The sequence below is a fragment of the Ursus arctos genome, unplaced genomic scaffold (genome assembly GCF_023065955.2).
Source record: "Ursus arctos isolate Adak ecotype North America unplaced genomic scaffold, UrsArc2.0 scaffold_21, whole genome shotgun sequence".
Classification (NCBI taxonomy): domain Eukaryota; kingdom Metazoa; phylum Chordata; class Mammalia; order Carnivora; family Ursidae; genus Ursus; species Ursus arctos.
This window is the reverse complement of record NW_026622886.1, coordinates 34,889,214-34,914,949: the sequence shown is the minus strand read 5'-3', so window position 1 is coordinate 34,914,949 and position 25,736 is coordinate 34,889,214. Positions and strand designations below refer to the sequence as shown.

At 34.7% G+C, this 25,736-nt stretch overlaps 1 protein-coding gene across 1 annotated transcript in view; it reads left to right on the top strand.

Moving 5' to 3' along the window:
• Positions 1-25,321, top strand: part of GLIPR1L1 (GLIPR1 like 1) — a 34,753-nt gene extending 9,432 nt beyond the window's left edge. The window contains exons 2-5 of the mRNA XM_026500008.1: positions 8,367-8,612; positions 11,781-11,881; positions 20,952-21,040; positions 25,230-25,321. Coding sequence (XP_026355793.1) covers positions 8,367-8,612; positions 11,781-11,881; positions 20,952-21,040; positions 25,230-25,321 — 528 coding nt within the window. The remainder of the gene's footprint in view (positions 1-8,366; positions 8,613-11,780; positions 11,882-20,951; positions 21,041-25,229) is intronic.
• Positions 25,322-25,736: the final 415 nt, after the last annotated feature.

Genomic DNA, 25,736 nt, shown 5'->3' with positions numbered 1-25,736 from the left:
TCTCTCCCTCTCCTCCCTGCCTCTTCCCCCACTCGAGTGTTCTCTTTCTCTCTCTCTCAAATAAATAAATAAAATATGTAGCATATTTAAAGCTGGGTTTTTTGGGTTTTTTTTTTGTTGTTGTTGTTTTGTTAGTTGTTTTGTTTTGTTTTGTTTTTCTGCTTTTAAAATGGAGAAAACTTCCAATGATTCAGACAAAAGACTGGGATTCTCACAGGTGTTAAGAGGAGGTAAAGCTTTCCAGAGTCTATAGCTAAACTGAAATATTTTGGAAAAGGAATGAATTGCATAAAAGCTATAGCTAGGAATATATATATTAAGTGAAAAGGCCTGTCTTGAAAATATTTGTTTGCTGTTGCTGATTTCTTGTTTGGTTCTGCAATTGTATCTTACAGTAACTGTGAAAAAAATGGAGGTTCTATATTTGTGGTATCTTATCTCTTCCAAGTATGCATAATTTTTGTGAGTGGGGTATATGAGAACTCATCACTCAGTCTATTCATTTTTTCAGAAGGGTAAATTATGAATCATGCCGTAGGACCTCTAGGACCTGCTGAAGTCTCTCTTGGCTACTGTAAACAAACTTTTCATGTAACTCTTTTTTGTAGTTTGAAGGAATATGAGTGATTAAAGTGTCAAAAAATATAGGAAGTTAACCAATGAAATTAGTAGTATGAATTTAAATCTACGATCTTAAAATGGAAATGAAATGTCATTTATTTTCTCCATTAAATCACCCTAATTGTAATTTTTAGTCCTCACACTGATAAGGGTATTAAAAATGCAATCTTGGGGCGCCTGGGTGGCACAGCGGTTAAGTGTCTGCCTTCGGCTCAGGGCGTGATCCCGGCATTGTGGGATCAAGCCCCACATCAGGCTCCTCCGCTATGACCCTTCTTCTTCCTCTCCCACTCCCCCTGCTTGTGTTCCCTCTCTCGCTGGCTGTCTCTATCTCTGTCAAATAAATAAATAAAATCTTTAAAATATATATATATATAAATTAAAAAAATAAAAACGCAACCTTAAACATTGTAGGGACTCCTTTCCCCCCATTATTATACAAAAAAAAACCTTGGGTCTTTGTTCCAAAAGATAGGGGAATCATCTGAATAGTCAAGTCAATAATCATTATTATCCTTCCAAACTAGTCACCACTGGGATGCCAGTATCACTATCCTTCCAGGTTTGGACATGATTCCAGGATAGTTCTATGACACAGAACTCTTGATGGAGGCTGGGAGAACGACGTTAGATATTCTACCTTCCTAGGCTACCAGGCTACCATTCTCTCTGAAATCTTGCTGTATGTTCAAGGCTATGTTCTAATACTGGTAGTAGCCTTTATTTTTAGCTACTTAAGCTTTCTGCCATGCCCACAATTCTTGAGGCAAGGAATTACAGAGAATCTACTACCTGCTGGTAATGTCTTTTTTGGAGCTATGGAGATAGAAATGGGACATATAATGAGCTTAAAAAACTTAAGAAATCATCTTCCTGCCAAGATGAGTAGATTCATTTGTACCATTCCTCCCATTAAGTATAGATTAAAAACCTCAGATATTATATATAAGACAAATATTAGAAGACTCTTAAAGTTGGAAAGAAAAAAAGCAGACAAAGTAGCTAGAGATTCCAGGACTCAAGGAATGACACAGGGTGAGTTCCATGTCTTTCCTTTTTGACTCCTGTATATCCTAGACTAGGTATGAAAGAAGCCCAAAACCCAGAAATGCCAACAGATACAGAAAATAAACCTCAAGAAAAGACTGCTCTCTCAGCAAAGAAAAAGAGCAGTCTAGTAAGGAAGAAACTTTTTTTTTTTAAAGATTTTATTTATTCATTCGACAGAGAGAGAGACAGCCAGTGAGAGAGGGAACACAAGCAGGGGGAGTGGGAGAGGAAGAAGCAGGCTCCCAGCGGAAGAGCCTGACGTGGGGCTCGATCCTGCAACACCAGGATCATGCCCTGAGCCGAAGGCAGACGCTTAACGACTGAGCCACCCAGGCGCCCCGAAACTTTTTTTTTTTTTTTAAACAATAACCATCCTATTCTGGACAAATAACAGTGGAAGTGAGGAAGGGAAGCAACAACCCACCTCCTACCTTTTTTTAGCAAAGGCTAAGTGGAGAGCCTAAACTATCATCGTGATGCTAGTAAAGCACCTCTCTCACCTCCTCTCTACAAATGTTGTGCCAGAGGAGGCTAAGCGAGGAGGCTTCTAGCCTTCATGAGGCAATAATATGGTGTCCTTTCCCTTCCCAGCCAGGGTGGTATCAGAAGAGGCCAATCATGGAACCTAGATTTTTACTACCACCCAGCAGTAATGAAGTGGCCCTCATAACAACCTCCCCATGGTATCAGTGGAGGCCATGTCAGGACTTCCAGTCGCATAAGATATTGAGGTACCCCTTCCTCTCCTGTGGTATTGGTAGAAGACAAGTAGGGAGCTTAGATTTTCATCCCACCTAGTGGGTGATAAAAAGGGAACCCTTACTCTCCTGGTGGGCTGATGATGTCAGCAAATACAAAAGGGTGGGAAGCCTAGACTTTCATCCACCAATCAAGTGATAAAGAGGTGGTATCCCTTTCCCCCATTGGAACAGTGTTAGTGAAACCCCCTAAAACAGGAGGATTAAATAAAATCTAGAGTCTCATAACATGAAACTCAAAATATCAAGCATGCAATGAAAAACCACTCATCCTACCAAGAACCAGAAAAATCTCCACATGAATGAGAAAACATAACAGGTGCCAACACCCAGACAACACAGATATTAGAATTATCTGACGAAAGTTTTAAAGGACTCATCATAAAAATGCTTCAAAGAGCAATTATAAAAATGTTTAAAACAAATGAAAAAATAGAAAAGTCTCAACAAAGAAATCAAAGTTATATAGAAGATTTAAATGGGCATTTTACACCTGAAAAATATAATAACCAAAAATAAAAAATTCACTGGATGGAGGTGCCTGACTGGCTCAGTCAGTAGAGCACAAAACTCTTAATCTTGGGGTCATGAGCTTGAGCCCCAAATTGGGTGTGAGATTACTTAAAAAAAAAAAGAAAAGAAAAGAAACCTAACTCACTGGATGGGCTCAATAGCTGAATGAATATGACAAAAGAAAAAATTAGTAAACTTGAAAATAGAATAACAGAAATTACCAAATCTGAACAACAGAGAGAAAATGGACGGAAGAAAAAAATGCACAGATCATCAGGGATCTATACAGCAAGAACAAAATATGTATTTATGTCATTGGAGTCCCAGAAGGAATGGAGAAAGATGGGGAGGAGCAGAAAAAATATCCTAAGGAACAGTGGCTGAGAACTTCCAAAATTTGGGTCAAGACATGAACAATAAATCTGAGTGAAGCCCAACTATGATGAGCCCAGAGAAATTCATGCCAAGATACATCATATAATCAAACTTCAGAAAATTTAAGCCAAAGAAAAAAAATTTAAAAGCAGTGGGGAAAAAAACTAATGCATTACCTAAAGAAACACAACAATTTCAATGTCATCAAATTTCTCATCCAAATCCATAGAAGCCCAAAGGAAGTGGCACAATATTTTCTATTTCAAAGAATAGTCAATCAAGAATCCTACCCAAAGAAAATATAGTTCAGGAATTAAGATGAAATTAAACACTCTCAGATTCAGGAGAACTAAAATAATTTGTCATAAGCAGACCCACTCTAAAAGCATAGCTAAGAAAAGTTCTTCAAACACTAAGACAATGATGAAACAAGACTCTCAGAATATCAGGGATGAAGAAAGAACAAGGCAAAATGTAAAAATATGGGTAAATATAACAAAGTATTCTTCCATTATGTTTTCTAAATTAATATCAGATACAGTAGATTTCAAAGCAAAGAAAAACACCAGAGAACGACATTATATAATGATACAACAATCAATCCATCAAAGAAATTTTAATTAAAAATTTGTATGCCTCAAACAACAGAGCTTTAGAATACAGGAAGGAAAACCAAAAGAACTGAGAGAAGAAACAGAAAAGTTCTCAATTCCATTTGGAAATTTCAACACCCAGCTCAACAAGCAGACAGAAAATCAGCAAGGATGTGGAAGAATTTAATATCATTAACCAACTAGGCTCTAACTACATTTATAGAAAACTCCACTCAATGACTAAGTAATACACATTCTTACGAAGTGCCTGTGGAACATTAACCAAGATTGACCATATCCTGAACCATAAAATGAAAGCAACTGAAGACAACTGAAATTATCTACAGTATATTCTCAGAACACAATGAAATCAAACCAGAAATCTATAGCACAAAGAAAATAAGAAATTCCCTAAACACTTGGAAATTAAACACACATAAATAATCCATGGGTCAAAGAGGAAATCTCAAGGAAAATTTCAAAATACATACTGAAAATACAATATATCAAAACCTAAGCAATACAGCTGTAGCAGTGCTACAGAGGAAAACGTATAGCACTAAATGGCTACATTACAAAGGGGAAAGCTCTTAAATAAATAATCTAGATTCTATCTAAACAAACAAGAAAAAAGCAAAATAAACATGCAGAAGGAAGAAAATAATGGAAGAGGAGAAATCAATGAAGTTGCAAATTAAAATGATAGAAAAAAAATCCATGGAATATATATCTGATTCTTTGAAAAGATTAATAAAAAAGACAATGGCATGAGAGACTATGGACTCTGGGAAACAAACTGAGGGCTTCAGAGGGGAGGGGGTGGGGGAATGGGGATAGGCTGGTGATGGGTATTAAGGAGGGCACGTATATGGTGCACTGGGTGTTATACGCAAGTAATGGATCATGGAACTTTACATCAAAAACTAGGGATGTACTGTATGGTGACTAACATAATAAAAAATTATTATAAAAAAAAGACAATGGCACAAATAATCAATATCAGGAATGAATCACGAATATTATTACAGATCCTTCAAGGTGTATACTATGAACAACTCTACAGATTTTTGACATTCATAAGCAAAACAAAAAACAAACAATAAAAAAATTTTTGACCTAAACTTTACACATTATATAAAAATTAGCTCAAAATAAATCACATATTTAAATATAAAACACAAAACTATAAAACTTTTAGAAGGAAAAGTAGAGAAAATCCTCAGGATCTACAGCTATTGAGGCTTCCTAATATGGCAGATTACTTTGATTATACATGACACCAAAACTGCAAGTTATTAAAAAATAGCAAGTTAAACCTCATCAAAATTAAAAACTTTTGCTCTTTAAAATACCTTAATACATATAAAGACAAGCTACAGAATAGCAGAAAATACACACAAACCAGTTATCTCACAAAGAACTGCTCTCTAGAATATATAAGGAACCCTCAAAACTCAATATTAAAAAAAAAAAGAAAACGAACGAAAGACTGAAGAGACATTTCACTACAAGGACGCACAAATGGAAAATAAGTGCATGAAAATATGTGCACCACATTAGCCATCAGGAAATACAAATTAAAAGCACAATGTAGTATTACTACTCACAGATTAGAAAAACTAAAATAAAAAACAGTGACAACCTCAAATACTCAAGAGGATGTAGAAAAATTATATCTGCCGTACTTTGCTGGTGGGAATGTAAAATGTAAAATGTTGCAGCCATTCTAGAAAATAGTTTGGTCCTCTTATTCTAAAAAACCACATGTACACTTACCATATGACCCAACAATTGCCCTCTTAGGGTGCTTTTTCCTTTTCCTTTTTTCCCAGAGAAAGGAAAACTGTTACACAAAAACCTGTTCACACATGTTCATTGCAGCTTTATTTGTAATAACCCAAACTGGTAAACATCAAAATTTCCATCAACAGGTGAAGGTTAAACAAACTGTGGTATATCCTTACTGTGGAACACCACTCAGCAGCAAGAAGGAATAAACTATGAACACATGGAACATTATGGACGGATCTCAAGGGAACGATGCTGAGTGAAAAAAAAAAAAAAGCCAATCTCAAAATGGTTACATATTGTGACTGTTTATGTAACATTCTTGAAATGACAAAATTACAGAGATGGTGAACACATTAGTGATTACCAGGAATTAGGGATAAGATGGGGAAGTGAGTGAGTATGACTTTAAAGCATTAGTATGAGGGGTCATTGTGATGATAGTGAAGAGAGAAAATTGACCAGAGCAGGCCCAGGCCCAGGAGGCCCCAGAAGATGGAAAGTTACTAACAATAAGCTAGAGATAACCAGAGGCCCTACTGGGAGCAAGAGATAACCAGCCCTTTCTTTTTTTTTTTTTTTTTTTTTTAAGATTTTATTTATTTATTTGACAGAGATAGACAGCCAGAGAGAAAGGGAACACAAGCAGGGGGAGTGGGAGAGGAAAAAGCAGGCTCATAGTGGAGGAACCTGATGTGGGGCTCGATCCCATAACGCCGGGATCACGCCCTGAGCCCGAGCCGAAGGCAGACACTTAACGACTGCGCCACCCAGGCGCCCCTAACCAGCCCTTTCTGCTTCTGTCAACACGCTTCCCGCCACAGGCTCCCTGCACTACTGTTTCCGCCTAAAATAGCCCCCACTCCTCCAGTTTAAACCCACCTACCAGCAGTCAGCATAGCCCTTGGAACCTGACTGCCTACAATCCGCTATAAAAGTCCCGTAACCCCATGGCCCTGGGCCCAGAATTTGTAGCACGAGCTCATCTGGGTCCACTGGCGTAAAATAAATCCGAGTTCTCCTACTTCTCCAAGTATCACCTGATCTCTCACCGTCTGATTCTTATTTTTCTGCAACATTTCAACAGTTTGTTACGCATCTTGATTGTGGGGGTGATTACTTCAATTTACACATGTGATAAGATTGCATTGAACTACACACACACACACAATGAATGCATGTAAAACTACTGAAATCTTAAGGTCTGTTGATTGTACCAATGTCAATTTCTTCATTTTGATATTGTTTTATAGTCACATAAAACATTATCAATAGGGAAACCAAAGTTTGCACAGGACCTCTGTGTACTATTTTTGTAACCTCTTGTGAATCTACAATTAATTTAAAATAAAAATATTTTTTAAAAATTATCTTGCCAGGGGCTGCCTCAGTGGGCAGAGCATGCGACTCTTGATCCTGGGGTTGTAAGTTCAAGCCCCTCATTGGGCAAAAAGTTTACTTAAATTAAAAAAATCATCTTGCCAATATACCTACGTTAAGATGTCACCACTCTTGTCAAAAATTGATTCTGGACTCTATTCTGTTTCATTGGGATATTTGTCTATCCATATTTTGTACCAATACCACAATGTCTTTATGTATATTTATGATGTCTTGATATCTGTTACAGTAAGTCCTCTAGACTTGTTTTACTTTTTAAATTGTCTTACCTATTGTGGGTTCTTTGAATTTTCACACAAATTTTGAAATCAATTTCCACCAAAAAAAAAAACCTAGATTTTTTTCTAGAAATGGATTAAATATCAATATCCAATTCTTTACCTATATTAAATCTTACAGTTCATAAACATTTTACATCTATCCATTGAAGCCTTTACAAATTAACCTGAGTGATGTTTTGTAGCTTTTTAGTGTAGGAATTTTTTATATCATTTATTGGATTTATTTTTATATATTTGTTCTCTTTAAAATTGTTTCTGAAGTATATATGGAAATACAATTTTGTATATTTTTCTGATATTTGGAAACTGAAAATTTCATTTTTTCCCATACTTTTGTTTGTGTATTCATTTGAATTTTCTACGTACCCGGTCTTATCCATAAGTAATGACAGATTCCAGTCTTTATACATTTTATTTCTTTTTTCTTATGTATTTATAGCTCACATATTTTATTATACCACCTAACTTCCTGTATTATTTTAAATAGAAATAATGAGACCTCTTGTTTCATTCCCAATCTTGGGGGAAGCTTTCAATATTTCACTGGTATATTGATGCTGTTTGTAGCATTTTTTGGTTTTGATAGATATTCTTGATCAAATTAAGGAAATTCTGTTCCTGGTATGCTAAGAGGCATTTTCCTTTTTTACTTATAAATGGGTACTCATTTTTCACTTATAATATATTTGCATGACCTGAATTACTAGACTGTGAACTCTTGGCTTACTTAAATCACATTTGAATATATTTGTTGGGTGCCTCTACTGTACTAGGCCATCTGCAAGGTATTGGAAATTCAAAGATAAACTGTCATAGAGTGGGTACTAAATGTTTCTGAAGTGTAACTAGAAAAAATGACTAACTGTAAACATAATACCAAAAAAATCTATATTTTATTAAAATAAACAAAATTGGATTACAATCATTAGAATAGCTTTAATCCAAGCAAATATGCACAATTCAATTTAAATTATTTTATCTTTCAGACTTGGGATGATGGTTTAGCGAAGATTGCTAAAGCGTGGGCAAACAAGTGCACATTCAAACACAACTCCTGCTTATCAAAATCATACGGATGCCACCCAACTTTTCAATTTGTTGGAGAAAATATCTGGTTAGGTGGATTAAGCATATTTTCACCACACTTTGCTGTTGTTGCTTGGTTTAATGAAACTGAATTTTATGATTATGATACCCTATCATGTTCCAAAGCTTGTGGCCATTATACGCAGGTAAACATTTGACATTTTGTTGATTAGTTCTTATTTATACACATTGCAATCAAAAGACTTTTTTAGCATTTTCTTTTGAGTTTCTCTTGAGTATCTAAAAAAACACTCCTTCATTTGGAAGATATTTATACTGGGAATAGAATTCTACGTCCTGGAATTTTTTTTTTGTTTGTTTCTTTTGTTTGTCTTGTTTTTCCAGACTTTGAAAATCTTACTCCACTGTCATCTCACTTGCATTGTTTCCAATGAAAAATCTACTATAATCTTTTCTTTATTCCTTTGTACTTTATGTGTCTTTTTGCTCTGACTTTTACAATTCTTCCTTTATTACACGTCAGGAGCAATTTCATAATAACGCACTGCAGTTTTCTTCATGTTTTTTTCTGCTGCAGTTTAGGAACTTCTTGGAACTGTAGGTCTGTGGTTTAAATCAAATTTTGAAAAACGTTTGTCATTATTTTTTCAACTATTTCTGTCATTCTTTCTTGCTACTCCCTTCCCAGAGTTGTTACTCATGTAGAAGGCCACCTGAAGTTTTCCACAGTTGACTGATGTTCTCTTCTCTTTTCCTAATTTTTTTCTTCTGTGATTAATTTCAGATAGTCTTATTGCTTTATCTTTAAGTTCACTAATCAGTCAATGACTGTATCTAGTATTTAATCTTTCACCTAGCTTTTTAATCATATGGGATATAGCTACAATCATTATTTTAATGTTTTCCCTCCTAATTCTATCATCTAGGTTAGTTCTGGGTTAGTTTCAATGGACTGATTTTCCCTCTTCATTATGGGTCAAATTTTCCTGCTTCTTATCATGCTGCTGGATAAATTTATTATATTGCCAAATTTATAAATTTTGCCTTGTTGAATGCTGGGTTTATTTATATATCTCTAAATATTCTTGAACTGTCTTCTGGGATACAATTACATTATCTGAAAATTTTTAAATTTTTTTGATTCTTGCAAAGCAAGACCCTTGTGTGTACTCCACCAATGCCCCAGAAATTGGTATTTTCCATTGTGGCTAGCAGGAACAGGCTCTATTCCTGGCCCTGTTTAAGTCTTAGCATCCTTTCCTCTAGTTTTTATAGGTGGTTCTTTCCCAGGCCTCAGGCAGTTTCTTCATATACATGCTGATTAATGAGCTGCTGAATTGATGATGAGGACTCTCTGTAGATCTCTACAGCTGTATCACTGTGAGACTTTCACCTCCCTCCTCTATATTCTCTAAACTCCTGCCTCCTTGGTCTCCCCAGACTCTCAGCTCTGCCTCTCAATTGTGTGAATCCATCAAGCTTCTGCTGGTTTCCCAGCTCTCAACCCCCCAGCCATGGACTGGAAAATCTGTCAAAGCAATAATCTGGGACAATTGTACAGCCTGAATCCTTTCCCCTCAACTCACAGAGGGCATTATCCTTTTCAAGATACTAATGTCCAGTATCTCAAAAAACTTTATTTCTCATTATTTTCCCAAGTATTCTGGTTATTTCAGTGGGAATTTTTGTTGAGGAGTGGAAGTCACTTTTAAGCTAAACCAATTCTAAAAATGGCACTGAACTCCTAGGAAGCTCCATTTAAGCAATAAAAAGGGCTAACTTTCTTCTCCAAACTTCGTCATCTGTATAAGATGCATTAATATATAGTGACTTAAAGCAAGTCATTTTTATCAGAGAAGCACTGAACAAGGAGATTAGCAGCTTCCATGCTCCCCTTCTATTCACTCTTTGTCCAACAAAAGGACACTATAAGTCTCAGGATAGATGTCTGCAAAGAATATGGTTTGGCTACCGCTGAGAAAATCAAAAGAATGGAATCCAAATGTTAGGCATACTGATAACAAGCAGAATGTAATATCCCTAATACGGCATCAAGACTAACTCACAGCCTTTATATAATCCTTTGTCTCTCTCTTTTGTTTCAAGTCAAAAGGAATCTGTTCCCAAATACTCCTTCTCCACTATCATTGCTACGTCAGAATTGGAAGCTCACTCCCCACTGGCTAATTTACATATATGCTTAAATCATTAGGAATGGGTGCATTTTTTCTACTTGTTCAGCAACTATATCTTGCTTAATATTCTAAACAAAATGAGCTAAAAATTTCCTGCATTTACTATTTGCAGATATTCATATTGAAGTTACAACCAACGTTCATATTGTCACATCTAGTCCCTTTAATGAAAGCAGTACATTTTAAACCTACACATAGTTGATATTTACTTTTACCATTCTCAAAGCCAAAACAGAATCATAACTTAGATCCATTAAGCAAAGAGAATTTCATGGAGTAGCCACATACACATGAACCAAATTTTTGAATGTGATTTCTTGGAAAAAATACAGCTTGCAGCTGTAATGGCTTATTAACTTTTTGAGACATTCAAAAAGAAAAGGATCTTTTAAGGATCAAGCTTAATCTCGCTTTATTAATTAGGGAACTAGCTCAGAATTGATGTCAGTGTTTAAAGCCACTCACATGGTTAGAAGCAAAACTCATCTCTTACTTCTCTCTTATTCTTTCATCTCTTATTATTACTAAAGAAATAGTAATCTTCTTCACTTTTTTCTCTCTCTTCCCATGTCAGTTTTCCATAGGCATCATCTTTCATTTGAATAACTTTGCTATTCTTTGCAACTAGACAAAAATAAAGATTCACCATCTCTGTGGCAGGCATCTTTTGCGGAAGACTCATTATGTTCTTAATCTCTATCCTTATCTGTCTCTTGTTTGCTTAACAAAGGTAAGAATATGGTTAAGACCACAAAATTTAAAATGTGATCATTAATGAAGTAGAATTTTTCTGAGAAAAAGAAATAAAAGTTTATTATTGTTCTTATTTATAGTCTGATTTTAACACAATATGCCCACGGAGAAAATTAAAATATATTTCATAAGTCACCTAGAAAAAATATAATTTTGTCTTTTTGTTATACTCTCCTTTAGAATTTATGAGAATTAAGTGAGGAAAAACTAGATAGGCCTCAGGAAAGTAGCCTTAACAAAATAATTGTTTTGAAGTTAATATTAAAAATTAAGAAAATAAACAGAGAGTAAATATCTATGTACATTCATTTTTGGTACCATGACAAAGGTTATACCTGTTCCCATAATGCATTGTTTGCATAAAGTTGTTTCACATATTTTATTTTAAAATTCCTTTCCTTATAGGTAGTTTGGGCCAGTTCCTATAAAGTTGGTTGTGCCATGACAATGTGTCCTGAACTTGGGGGATTTCAAACTGCAATATTTGTATGCAACTATGGACCTGCGTAAGTTATTTTGCTATTAAAAAATATTTTAAATTAAAATACATGTTAAGAATTGTTCCCAAAATAGAACCTTATAATAAAGAGACAAGTGTATTTTTAATAAGTTGAAGTCTCCCTCTGTAGAACTACTCAAGAAATACATTAAAATAGAAGGTGGTGAGAGAACATTACCTTACATAAAAAATTATACCTGCCACGAAATACTTAAACTTGAGAATGAAAATTATGGAAACTGTTTAAATTAAAAAAAAAGGGAATATCAAATACTTTGCCACCGTAATATCTAAGTATTTAGAACACCAAATTGGTTGGCAGATGCTTCTCTAATATGACATAACCAGGATGAGTAAATGATTGAGAATGACAGTGAAATGCACATTCTTCTAAGAAAGAATATCATAATTTTTAATTGTCTTGATGATAATTGCATATCTAAATGGAAATATAACATTAGCCTAATGGGAGTCCCCAGAAGTGAAATTCTGGAACTCTAATCCCAATAGATCTGTAAAAGGAAGAAGATAAAAATCAGTTAGTAGCCCAACTCTTCTAAAGACCATTTTTTTAAATGTACAAAAAATGAAAACACAAGCAAAGAATAAATATACATAATTTGCAAAAAGGATCTAAGATATGCCAAAATTGCTATGGAGAGGTACAAATGTGTATAACTCTGTATTTTCTTTGGTTGCCTCTCAATCAGAAACAAAAACAAAAATGACAAATACATAGCCTTAAAACTTCAGGCAAAGTACAGTTTTTATAAATACCAGAGAAACTGCAGAACTACTGAACTCTTATTTATTACCATCCAAAATAGAATATATAGGGGAAAAGAATCCAAAAAAGATAAAAAGAGCATCAGTTATCTGTGAGATAAGTTTAGGGAGAATCGATTTCCTGAAAGAGGCAGGGCCAGAAAAATATTTTAAGAAATATGGCCCAAGACTTTCCAAACTTAAGGAAAATTATAAATTCACAGAACCAAGAAGGTTAACAAATCCCAAGTCACAAGAAACATGAAGAAAACTACACCAACTCACCTTATAATAAAACATTTCAGAAACCAGTAATAAAGAGAAAATCTTAAAAGCAGTCAGAGAACTAAGACATATTACATACAGAAGGACAAAGATAAGGATGACAGCAGATTTCTCAGTGAAAATAATGTGAGAAAGAAAACAGCAATATCTTTAAATACTGGAAGGAAAAAAAAAACTGTCCACTGAGAATTCTATATCTTTTGAAAATATATTTCAAAATTAAAAGAAAAGATTTTTTCAAACCACTGGAAATGGTAACTACATGAGTAATACATAGGATGTTTTTCTTATTATTTAATTCTTTTCCAAGGATAATTGTTTAATCAAAGATAACAGCAATGCATCGTTAGAGTTACAACCACATAAAATTAAAATATGTGATAACTACAGCATAAAGGCTAAAAGAGAAAAATCTAAGTATATTAAGGTTCTTCTACTCTGTTAAGTACAATAATTTAAATTGACTGTGATAAGTAAAAGATGCATACTATAAACTCCAACTACTGAAATAATAAACCACTTATAGCAAAGGCATCAACAAAGCAGGTAAAATTAGATTTTAAAAAATATTCGATTAATCCAAAGAAAAGCAGAAAAAGAGGAAAAGGGGAACAAAGAACAGATGAGATGAACAGAATAAATAAGATGATAGCCTCAAACCTAACTATATCAATAATCACATCACAGGTGCCTGGGTGGCTCAGTCAGTTAAGCGTCTGACTCTTGATTTCAGCTCAGGTCATGATCTCATGTCCATGAGATCAAGCCCTGTTCTGGGCTCCACACTCAGCATGAAGTCTGCTTGAAATTCTTTCTCTCCCTCTCCTTCTGCCTCTCCCCCCCCCCACACACACACTCTCGCTCTCTCTCTCTCTCAAAATAAATAAATAAAATCTTTTAAAAAAAAAACTAATCACATCAAATTTAAATGATACAAACACCCAAAAGAAAAGGCAGAGATTCCAAGATTGGATAAGAAATCAAGAACGAATTATATGCTGCCTACAAAAGCATACCTTTTTTTTGAGATTTTATTTTTAAGTAATCTATACACCCAATGTGGGGCTCAAACTCACAACCCTGAGATCAAGAGTCACAAACTCCACTGACTGAGCCAGCTATGTGCCCCTACACAAACACACTTTAAATATAAAGACAAAAATAATTTAAAAAATCAACCACAAGAAAAAAATCTGTAAAGAACATAAACACATGGAGGTTAAGTAACATGCTACCAAACAATGAATGGGTCAACCAAGAAATCAAAGGGGAAATATAAAAAATACATGGAGACAAATGAAAATGAAAACACATTAGTCCAAAATCTCTGGGATACAGCAAAAGCTGCTGTAAGAGGGAAGTTTATAGCAATACAGGCCTACTCTGAGAAGCAAGAAAAACCTCAAATAAACAACCTAACCTTACACCTAAAGGAGCTCAAGAAAGAAAATACAACTCAAAATCAGCAAAAAGAAGGAAATAATAAAGATTAGAACATAAATAAATGACATAAAAACTAAAAAAACAAAACAACAACAACAAAAAACCCAACAGAACAAATCAATGAAACCAGAAGCTGGTTCTTTGAAAAGATAAACAAAATTGATAAACCTTTAACCAGCCTTACCAAAAAAGGGGGGGAGACTCAAATAAATAAAATCACAAATGAAAGAGGAGAAATAACTGATACCACAGAAATTCAAAGGATTATAAGAGAATATTATGAAAAATTATATGCCAACAAATTGGACAACCTAGAAGAAATGGATAAATTTCACCAAAGCTGAAGCAGGAAGAAATAGAAAATGTGAACAGACTGACTACCAGCCATGAAATTCAATCAGTAATCAAAAACTCCCAACAAACAAAAGTTCAGAACCAGATGGCTTCACAGGCAAATTCTACCAAACATTTAAAGAAGAGTTAATACCTAGTCTTCTCAAACTATTCCAAAAAATAGAAGGAAAACTTCCAAATTCATTCTATGAGACTATTACCTTGATACCAAAACCAGATAAAGAAACCACAAAAAAAGAGAACTATAGGCCAATAACTCTGACGAACATACATGCAAAAATCCTCAACAAAACATTAGCAAACCGAATCCGACAATACATTTAAAAAATCATTCACCACAATCAAGTGGGATTTATTCCTGGGATACAAATGTGATTCAATATTCACAAATTAATTAACATGATATGTCATATGAGTAAAAGAAAGGATTAAAAACATGATTGTTTCAATAGATACAGAAAAAGTATTTAAAAAAAAAAGTTCAACAAAGTAGGCTTAGAGGAAACATACCTCAACATAATAAAGACCATATATGAAAAACCCACAGCTAACATTATACTCAATAGTAAAAAAAAAAAAAAAAAAAAAAAAGAGAGAGAGAGAGAGCTTTTCTCCTAAAATCAGGAACAAGACAAGATGTCCACTCTCACCACTTTATTCAACATAATACTGAAAGTCCTAGACACAGCAATCAGATAAGAAAAAGAAATAAAAGGGATCCAAATAGATAAGGAAAAAGTAAAACTTTCACTAATTGCAGATGACATGACCCTATATATAGAAAATTCTAAACTTCACAAAAAAACTACTACAACTGATAAATGAATTCAGTAAGGATGCAGGATACAAAATCAATGTACAGAAATCCATTGCATTTCTATATATTAATAATGAAGTTGCAGAAAGAGAAATTAACATTTACAACAATCCTATTTCCAGTCGCACCAAAAATAATAAGGGGCACCTTGGTGGCTCAGTCAGTTAAGCATCCAGCTCTTTTTTTCTTTTTAAAGATTTTTATTGTATTTATTTATTTATTTGACAGAGAGACAGCCAGTGAGAGAGGGAACACAAGCAGGGGGAGTGGGAGAGGAGGAAGCAGGCTCCCAGCAGAAGAGCCTGATGTGGGGCTCGATCCCAGATCTCCGGGATCACGCCCTAAGCCTAAGGCAGACGCTTAACGACTGCGCTACCCAGGCAACCCAGCATCCAACTCTTGATCTCAGCTCCAGATTTGTTCTGAGGGTCGTTGGTTCAACCCTGTGTTGAGCTTAAAAATAATATAATAATAGTAAAAACATCCAGGAACAAACTTAACCAAGGAGGTGAAAGACTATAAAACATTGATGAAAGAAACTGAAGACAACACAAAGAAATGGAAATATATTCCATTTCTTGGGTTGGAAGAACAAATATTGCTAAAATGTCTATGCTACCTAAATCAATCTACAGATTTGATGTAGTCACTATCAAAATACCAACAGCATTTTTTATAGAACTAGAACAAATAGCCCTAAAGTTTGTACAAAATGACAAAAGACCTCAAATAGCCAAAGCAATCTTGAAAAAGAAGAACAAAACTGGAAGTATCGCAATCCCAGATTTTAAGATCTACCAAGCTGTGGTAATCCATACAGTATGGTACTGGCACAAAAAGACACAGGTCAATAGAACAGAAAAGGGAGCCCCAAAATAAACGCATGATTATATAGACAATCTTTGACAAAAAAGCAAGAATACGCAATGGGAAAAAGACAGTGTCTTCAATAGATGGTACTGGGAAAACTGAACAGCTACATGTAAATGAATGAAACTGGACCACCTTCTTACACCATATACAAAAATAAACTCAAAATGGATTAAGGACCTAAATGTGAGACCCAAAACCATAAAAATTGTAGAAGGGAGCATCGGCAGTAATTTTTCTGACATTGGCCATAGCAACATTTTTCTAGATATGTCTCCTAAGGCAAGGGAAACAAAAGTAAAAATAAACTACTGGGACTATATCAAAAGAAAAAGCTGCTACACAGCAAAGGAAACAATCAATAAAAGTAAAAGGCAGCCTATGGAATAGGAGAAGATATTTGCAAATGATATATCTAGTAAAGGGTTAGTATCCAAAATGTATAAAGAACTTATACAACTCAACACACACACAAAAACCAAATAACCCAATTAAAAATGGGTCAGATATAGGAACAGACATTTCTCCAAAGCAGACATACATGTGGCCAACAGATACATGAAAAGATGCTCAACATCACTTATCACCAGGGAAATGCAAATCAAAACCACAATGAGCTATCACCTCACACTTGTTAGAATGGCTAAAATCAAAAACTCATGAAACAACCAGTGTTGGTTAGGATATGGAGAAAAAGGAACCCTCATATGCTATTGGGGGGAATGTATACTGGTGTAGTCACTGTGGAAAATAGTATGGAGGTTCCTCAAAAAATTAAAAATAGAATTACCATACGATCCAGTAATTTCACTACTGGGTATTTACCCAAAAAATATATAAACACTAATTGGAAAAGACATATGCACCCCTATGTTTATCACAGCTTTATTTACAATAGCCAAATTATGGAAGCAACCCAAGTGTCCATCAATTGATGAATGGATAAAGAAGTGGTATGTATATACAATGGAATATTACTCAGTCATAAAAAAGAATGAAATCTTGCCATTTGCAAGAGCATGGATGGATCTAGAGAGTACAATGCCAAGTGAAATAAGTCAGAGAAAGACAAATATCATATAATTTCAGTCATATGTGGACTTTAAGAAACAAAACAAACAAATTAACGAAGAGACAAATAAAAAATGGATAGTCAACTATAGAGAACAAACTGCTGGTTACCAGAGGGGAGATAGATGGAGGAATCAATGAAATAGGTGACAGAGATTTAAGAGCACACTTATTATGATGAACACTGAGTAATGTACAAAATTATTCAATCACTACACTGTACACCTGAAGCTAATATAACATTATATGTTAACTACACTGGAATTTAAATAATTAAATAAACAAAGAAACACACAGAAATAGATTAAAAGTACAAGAATGGAAAAAGGTTTACTATGGTAACATTAGTCAAAAGAAAGCAGCAGGGTCTGTATTAATAACAGATAATGTGGATTTTTGAGTAAAGAATAATAACTAGGGATAAAGAAGGTCATTTCAAATGACAGTGAGGTTGGGGCATCTGGGTAGCTCAGTAAGTTAAGACTCTGACTCTTGATTTTGGCTCAGGTGATGATCTCAAGGTTGTGAGACAGAGACCTGCATCAGGTTCTGCACTGAGTATGGAATCTGCTTAAGATTCTCTCTCTCCCTCTCTCTGCCCCTCCTCCACTACTCGCACATGTGGTCTCATGTGGGTTCTCTCTCTCTTTCAAAAAAAAAAAAAAAATGACAGTGGGGTTAATCAATCAAGAGGCAACTTGGATGAAATGGAAAAACTCCTTCAAGGACATAAACTGCAAAGTATAAATGAAATAAAGGAAAACCACAGAGCAGCATCTCCTGTGAATATAGGTACAAAAATTCTAAACAAAATTTAGCATTTGAATCCATCAATATAGTAAAAACCTTGTCCTAGTGGAGTTTATTCCAGTAATATAGAGGTGGTTTAACATTCTAAATACATCAATCAATGTAATACACCATATTAATCAACCTGAAAATAAAGATCCCATGATCATCTCAATAGATTGAGAAAAAGTTAAACATTCATTCCTGATAGAAGCTCTCAGTAAACTGGAAATAGAAGGGAACTTCTTAAACCTAATGAAGGACAGCTGTGAAAAACCTATATGTAATATTATATCAATAGTAAAAAAATTTTTCTGTGAAGTACCAGAGAGTAAATATATTAAGCTTTGCATGCCATATATATTATTACCCTCATCTTTGTTTTTTTTTGTTGTTGTTGTTTTAAAGAACCCATTAAAAATATTTTTAAAAAAAAATTTTTTTTTTTTTGCTTGCAGACTGCACAAAAACAGGCCAGACTTGGCCTATGGATCATACTTTTCTGACTTCTGGTCTATAGGTCTATATAAAAAAAAATCCAATGAAATCTATGAAAATTCTTCTAAAACTAGTAAGTGAACTTAGTAATTTTTCAGGACACAAGATCAATATACAAAACTTGGTTTCATGTCCACTAGCAATAAATAATCATAAATTAAATTAAAATAATACCATTAAAACAGCATCAAAAAATATAAATTATCTAGAAATAATCCTGGCAGAAGACACGAAAGATCTCTACACTGAAAACTACACAATATTCATGACAGAAATTAACAAAGATACAAATAATTGGAGAGATTATAACTTGTTAATGGATTAAAAGACTCAAAATTGTTAAGACATAATTTTCACTGAATTGATCTATAGAGTCAATATTATCCCAATGAAAATTCCAGATTTTTACTGTAGAAATTGACAAACTGACCATAAAATTCATATGGAAATGAAAAGAACTTTTAATAGCCAAATCAACCTTGAAAAAAAAAATTTGAAGGGCTAACACTATTTTTTTTTAAGATTTTTTTTTTTTTTTTGAGAGAGAGGGAGCAAGAGCAGGGAGGAGGAGCAAAGGGAGAAAGAGAAGCAGACTCCCTGCTGAGCAGGGAGCCTGACTAAGGGCTGGATCCCAGGACCCTGAGATCATGACCTGAGCAGACACTTAACTGACTGAGACACCCAGGCACCCCAGAAGGGCTAACACTATTGCTTTCAAGAATTATTAAAGCTTGAATAATCACAATTGATGTAAAGTTAAACAAATAGATCAGTGGAACAGAAAGTGGAGTCCAGAAATAAACCTATATGTGGTGGTCCACATATGTTCAACTAATTTTCCAAAAATGCACAAAAGCAATGCATTGGAAAAAAGATTTTTCAATAAATGATGCTGGTACTTTTTGTTTTTCATATATAAAAAACAAAAGTTAACTTAGGTCTATACAACACACAACCTATAATAATTAACTCAAAATGGATCACAAACATAAATGTAAACCCAAAATTGTAAAACTGTTGGAATTCACACAGATGAAATCTTTGGGACCTTAAAATAGCTACCACATCAAAACCATGATCCATAAAAGAACAAATTGATAAGATGGATTTCACTAAAATTTAAAATTAATGCTATTCAAAGACACTGGTACGAGAATAAAAAGATATGCCATGGACAGGAAGAAAGTCTCTGGAAAGCTTACCTAATAAAGGGCTTATATCAAGAATATAGGATGAACTCTCACAATTCAATATTAGAAAAACTTCTCAATTTTTTTAAATGGACAAAGATTAACAAAGAAGACATGCAAATGGAAAATAAGCACATGAAAAAATGCTGAACATCATTAATCATTAGGTAAACACAAATTAAAACCACAGTGAATACCACCACACAATTAGAATGGCTAAAGACTGGCCAACTCAAGTCCTGACAAGGAAGTGAAGCAACTAGAATTCTCAACACTGCTGTTAGAAATATAAAGTGTTACAACAACTTCGTAAAAACTGTGTGGAAGTTACTTAAAAAGTTAAATATGCATCTACCATATGATCTAGTCATTCCTTTTATCCAAGGAAATGTAGGTCCCTGTAAAGACTTATATATGAATGTTCAAAACGTGCATAGTAACTTTATTTGGAATAACCCAAATGTCCATCAACAAATGAACAGATAAATAAACAATGTACTCTAGGTAACACTTTTTTAAGTGTTCCACGGATACAGAGACGGGGAGGAAAAGAGGTTTGTTAAAATGTATCAACTTATTTTACTGAAAAGCAGGCACAACAGCTGCCAAGTCTTACTGACACACCACCAAAAGAACTAGATAAGAACTATGGTATTGAACACAAAGCATGTGTTTCCACTTGCAATTTAAATTTTATTTATTGTATTTACAAAAAACTTTGTGGCTGTCAACATGTATAATTATACTGGGTTCACATCTAAACTGTATTTTACAGAATATTCAAGAATATAACTGCCATGTGGATTAGGGACATCCTGTAAACAGTTTTAATAGCCTCTTTTTACAAAAGAAAGGAGCATAAAATTGGGACAAAAGTTGTTATTTTTCCTTTTAAACATTCATGAGTGAGTGACCAAAACAACTTGCATAAATTCATGCACAAAATTAGAGAAATTAATAGCCATTTGGCTAATCAATTATTCTCTTTTTTACAGAGGAAATTTTCCAAATAAGCCCCCTTACACTAAAGGAGTATCCTGCTCTTTGTGTGCAGAAGAAGAAACTTGCAGAAAGAACCTCTGCCGTAAGCAAAAAGGAAAAAAAATAATTGTAACATTCTATTTGGAAAGCAGTTTCCATAAATTAATTGTATTTTAAAATTTGGATCTTCAAGTGTATAAGGAATTATTGACAATATTTGATTTATTTTATATGATGATATAAATCATTCATCATAAATTATCATATTTAAATCCAGATGATCCCTCCCTTCTTTACTGATTATTTTTCCTCTCAAGCTAAAGAACAGAAAGGAGTCAGGTATAACTAACCAGTTGCTATGATACTCAAAATAACTGTTCATTGAAATGTGTCTTATTTGTATTTGCTTCCAATCACCTCTACTATCAAAATAGTGCAGAAGTAATACATTCATCAATGTGCAATTTAATTATGATTTAAAGCTAATGTGTTTGTCTTCCATTATCAGTCTTTTGGTTCTCAGAACAAAGATTTTTTTTTAAAGATAAGTGCATAAATTCTTGATTGAAAAAGAATTTTCAGTGAAACAGGAGAGGAGATGATCTGAAAACTGTAAAAAAAAGAAGCAGCAGCAGGAGGAAGAGGAGAAGAGGAAGAAGAAGAAGAAGAAGGAGAAGGGGACGAAGAAGAAGGAGGAAAAGGGGAAGAAGAAGGAGGAGGAGGAGAAGGGGAAGAAGGAGGAGGAGAACGGGAAGAAGTAGTATGAGAGGAAGGGGAAGAGGAAGGAGGAGGAGGAGGAGAAGGAGAAGAAGGAGAAAAAGAAGAAAGGGAGGAGAAGGAAAAGGAGAAGGAGAAGGAGAAGGAGAAGAAGAAGGAGGAGGAGGAGGAGGAGGAGGGGAAGGGGAAGGAGAAGGAGAAGGAGAAGATGATGATTTGGTGCCATGAAAGAAGACAGACACAAAAATAATGTATATTAAATGATTTCATTTATATAAAGTTCAAATACCGGACAAAACTAATCTACATTTGGAGTCAGGATAGTGGTTACCTTTAGAGAGCAAAGAGGAGTTAATTAAATAGAAGATGATACCAGAAGGACTTTCTAGACCTATGCTATGTTCATTTTGTAACAATTCATCAATCTTTCCATTTATGAGGCATGCATACTTTCATATTTATATTATACTTCAGTTAAACAATGAATCAGAAGTATGGTCCCTCTAATTTTAAATTTCATCCAAAACAGTTTAAAAAATAAATTAGTTGTATATCTATTTGCAAACTAATAATTTCTAGTTAAAGGGACATAAAAATAACAATGATAGACTTTTTTTTAAACTTCCCCTTCCTGCCCAGTATTCAAGCCACTGTCATTTCTTGCCTGAGCTAGTAATTTCCCACTTCTCCTCCTTCTCCAAATTGTTTTACAGAAAGAAAATCCAGGTCAAATCCTTGTCTTAAAATTCTTCAATTGCTTCTTACTCCGATGACTCTATTCCAAGGCCAATAAGTCAATTATGATCAATCTGGCTCTTGCTTTTGTCCCCTACCATTTGTTGTTGTTCTTATTGTTATCTTCCCTGTGACACACTAAGCTCCATGATTGCCAGCCTCAAATACTCCAACTTCTTTCTGAAATCTCCAGCATCTGGATCACCTGTGGGTCTATTTCTAGTTTCAAGATTGTTTTGTTTTGTCTTGGTTTTGGTAACATGCTCTGTTTCTTGGTGTGGTGAATTATCTTTAAAGATAGCCACTAATGATTCCTCCCCTCCTTCACACATATGCCACTCCTTCCAAAAAAGTGGAAACGATTTCTCCTCCTCTTGAATGAGGCCTTGATATTGTGCCATTTCTGGGCCTACCCTTTAGAAGAGACTTGGCAGCTTCTGCTTTTGCTCTGTTGGAAGCCCCCCAGAATTTCAATTCCACACTGTAGAGCTAGAGAGGTCAGATGGAGAAAGGCCTTGGAACCATTTCAACCCCAACTGAGCTCCAGATAAATGCAACTATGTCATTGAGTCCTGATAACACTACATAGAGCACAGTAATTGTCTTGTAGAGCCAGCCAATCCAGATAGTTATAAGAAATAATAATAAATTGTTATTGTTGTAAGCCTTTTTTCTGGAAGTTTGTGTCACAGAAGTACATGGTAAAAACACTTGGTGTATGCCGATATAAGTTTCTATTAAACATCTAACAACATGTGTAAAACAAAAATGTAGAGAGTTCTACCTTTTCCTCTGCTGAACAGTTAGAGTCAAGGTTGTTTACCTTAATCTAAACACAGCTTAGTCAACACTGGGTTAGAATTTATGTAAGGCTTGGTCTACCTCTGTTTGTCTCTGTTCGAAGGGCATAGACTTCCAGGGCTTTCTGCTGAGAGATTGGTGTGTTCACTGTTGCCTTTCCCTAAGAGGTTCTAAATTCTAATCCTTATAATTCTAGCATTCTCAAATTACCAACAAATCTACTTTGCTTTTCAGAGGCTTTTAGCTTAGGATTTTAGCCTCCTATTCCTCATAGCTTCAAAATTAAACAAATACTTTGAGTACAAAATGGCCATCTCTTGGGCTCATTCCTCCACCTTTACCTTTCACCAGGATCTTGAACTGCTCAATTCTCCAATTTTCTCTCTCTAGTCCTACAAGGTCAACAAAAGCTCTGATGGTTTCTGTTTCCCCAAAATCAGCTTCTGCCTGGGCAAAGCCCAGATTTTCAGCCCTAGACCTGGGCCCAAGATGAACAAATGGCTCCAGGGGGGAGGGGGGGAAGCTTTCATAACATCAGTCCATTCTCTGGATCTCCAGCTCTGAAATCTTGACCCTCCAGTCTTTGTTGCTTTAGCAAATCTCTGAGGTTCTTAAACATTGTTTTGTTGTACTTTACCTGGATTTTCTAGTTTTACCTAATGAGGACTTTTTCTGTCCTGAGCTTCTCCATCCCAAGATTCAAGTAGTTATCGACAATGGGTTTCCAAGACAGCACCACACAAGATCTGCAAAGGCTACAATAAGCTTTGTTCCCTCGTAGGAGGTATTCTCCCAATTTGTTTCTTTTCTAAATTGTTCAGAAATCACTTGGCTCTTCCTCAAACTTTGCTCTTGCAAATTAACCTTAGGATAAGCTTATCAATTCCACAGAAGACCTTGAAATTCTGGTTGGAATTACATTGAACTTATAAATAAATTTGGAAAGAATTAACATCTTTGGGGCCCTGGGTGGTTCAGTCAGTTAAGTGTCTGCCTTTGGCTCAGGTCATGATTTCAGGGTCCTGGGATTAAGCCCCACACCAGGCTCCCTGCTCAGTGGTGAGTCTGCTTCTCCCTCTCCTCCCTGATCCTGCTCTCTCTCTCTGTTTCTCTCTCACTCTCCAATAAATAAATAAATAAATAAATAAATAAATAAATAAATAAATAAATAAAAACAACTTTGCTCTGGTATGTTCCGCTTATTGAAGTCCTATGACTTTTGATCTGTGCCTTTTCTCTTTTATGTTGATCAGTGTTTATATAAAGCCAAGTTTTAGTTTTGTTGACTTTCGTTTTGAGAGATGGGAGCAAATAAATGATAGACTTTCTCTCCTTATTTTTCTGTAAGGAAACTTCATTTTTTTCCTGATAACTATTATATCTAAAGCCTAGAATTATGTTCAACACGTAGTACACACTCAAAAAGTGAATAAATGAATGAAAGAAATCAAACAAATGAATTCCTAACAAACTGCAGGATCTTGTTAAATAGAGGGAAAAAATTTGATGAGGGAAAGACAGAGCAAAATCTGGAGCAAGAGCCACACCAGAAATGAATGAGACATTTAATGGAGGGCTCTGGGTACCAAAAAGTCAACATGAAGGAATTACATTCTCTTTCAGGGAATTTAAATGGACATGGCAGAGTACAAGTAAAGTCAACTACTTTATATAGTTTTGTCAATTTTAGTCTTTTTTGCCTTCAACATGAAAGCTGCTATAGAAATATCTGTTGACATGACTTTGTTGGCACAGGGCTTCATACAGATTTTTAGGCACTGTGGGATTTAGGGAGGAAGTTTTCATTTCTGAAGTTGAACTAAGTTTAAAGCCAAACTAAGTTCCTTAAGTTTGTCATCTTATTTAAAAAACCAGAAAAGCAAGTGAATGCCTTTAATTCTATATATTTTTTTGTCTACCTTAGGTAATAAAGAACTTGATAAACCTGAAAGTACGTATCAAACTATTTCTATATTGATTCAATTACTTCCTCCCCTTGAAACTAAATGGAGCTTTTAACTGTTGTATTTTATTGACAGAATATCCTGATTGGAATCCACAGGGGAAGGCGCCTCAGCAGATATCATGTAATCCATTGTGCCTGGTTTCTATTCTTCTGAGACTATTTTAATTATCATTTACATACAAGAAAAGTTTTCAAACATGACAATAAACAAACAGTTTATGGCTAACCGTAATTCTCATCAGTTTAATTCTTAAAACTTCTACACTCTTGTCTGTTATCTAAATTTAATGTCTGATTTTAACAAAAGATGTATTGAGTATAGAAGGGTAGCAGTAAAAAGAAAAAAAATTAAGGTGTGTGTGGGTTTTTTTAAAGATTTTATTTATTTATTTGTCAGAGAGAGAGGGAAAGTACAAGCAGGGAAAGCAGCAGGCAGAGAGAGAAGCAGGCTCCCCACTGAGCAAGGAGCCCGATGCAGGGCTCAATCCCACAACCCTGGGATCATGACCTGAGCTGAAGGCAGCCGCTTAACCAACTAAACCACCCAGGTACCCTGTTGTTGTTTTTAATACAATTTTAC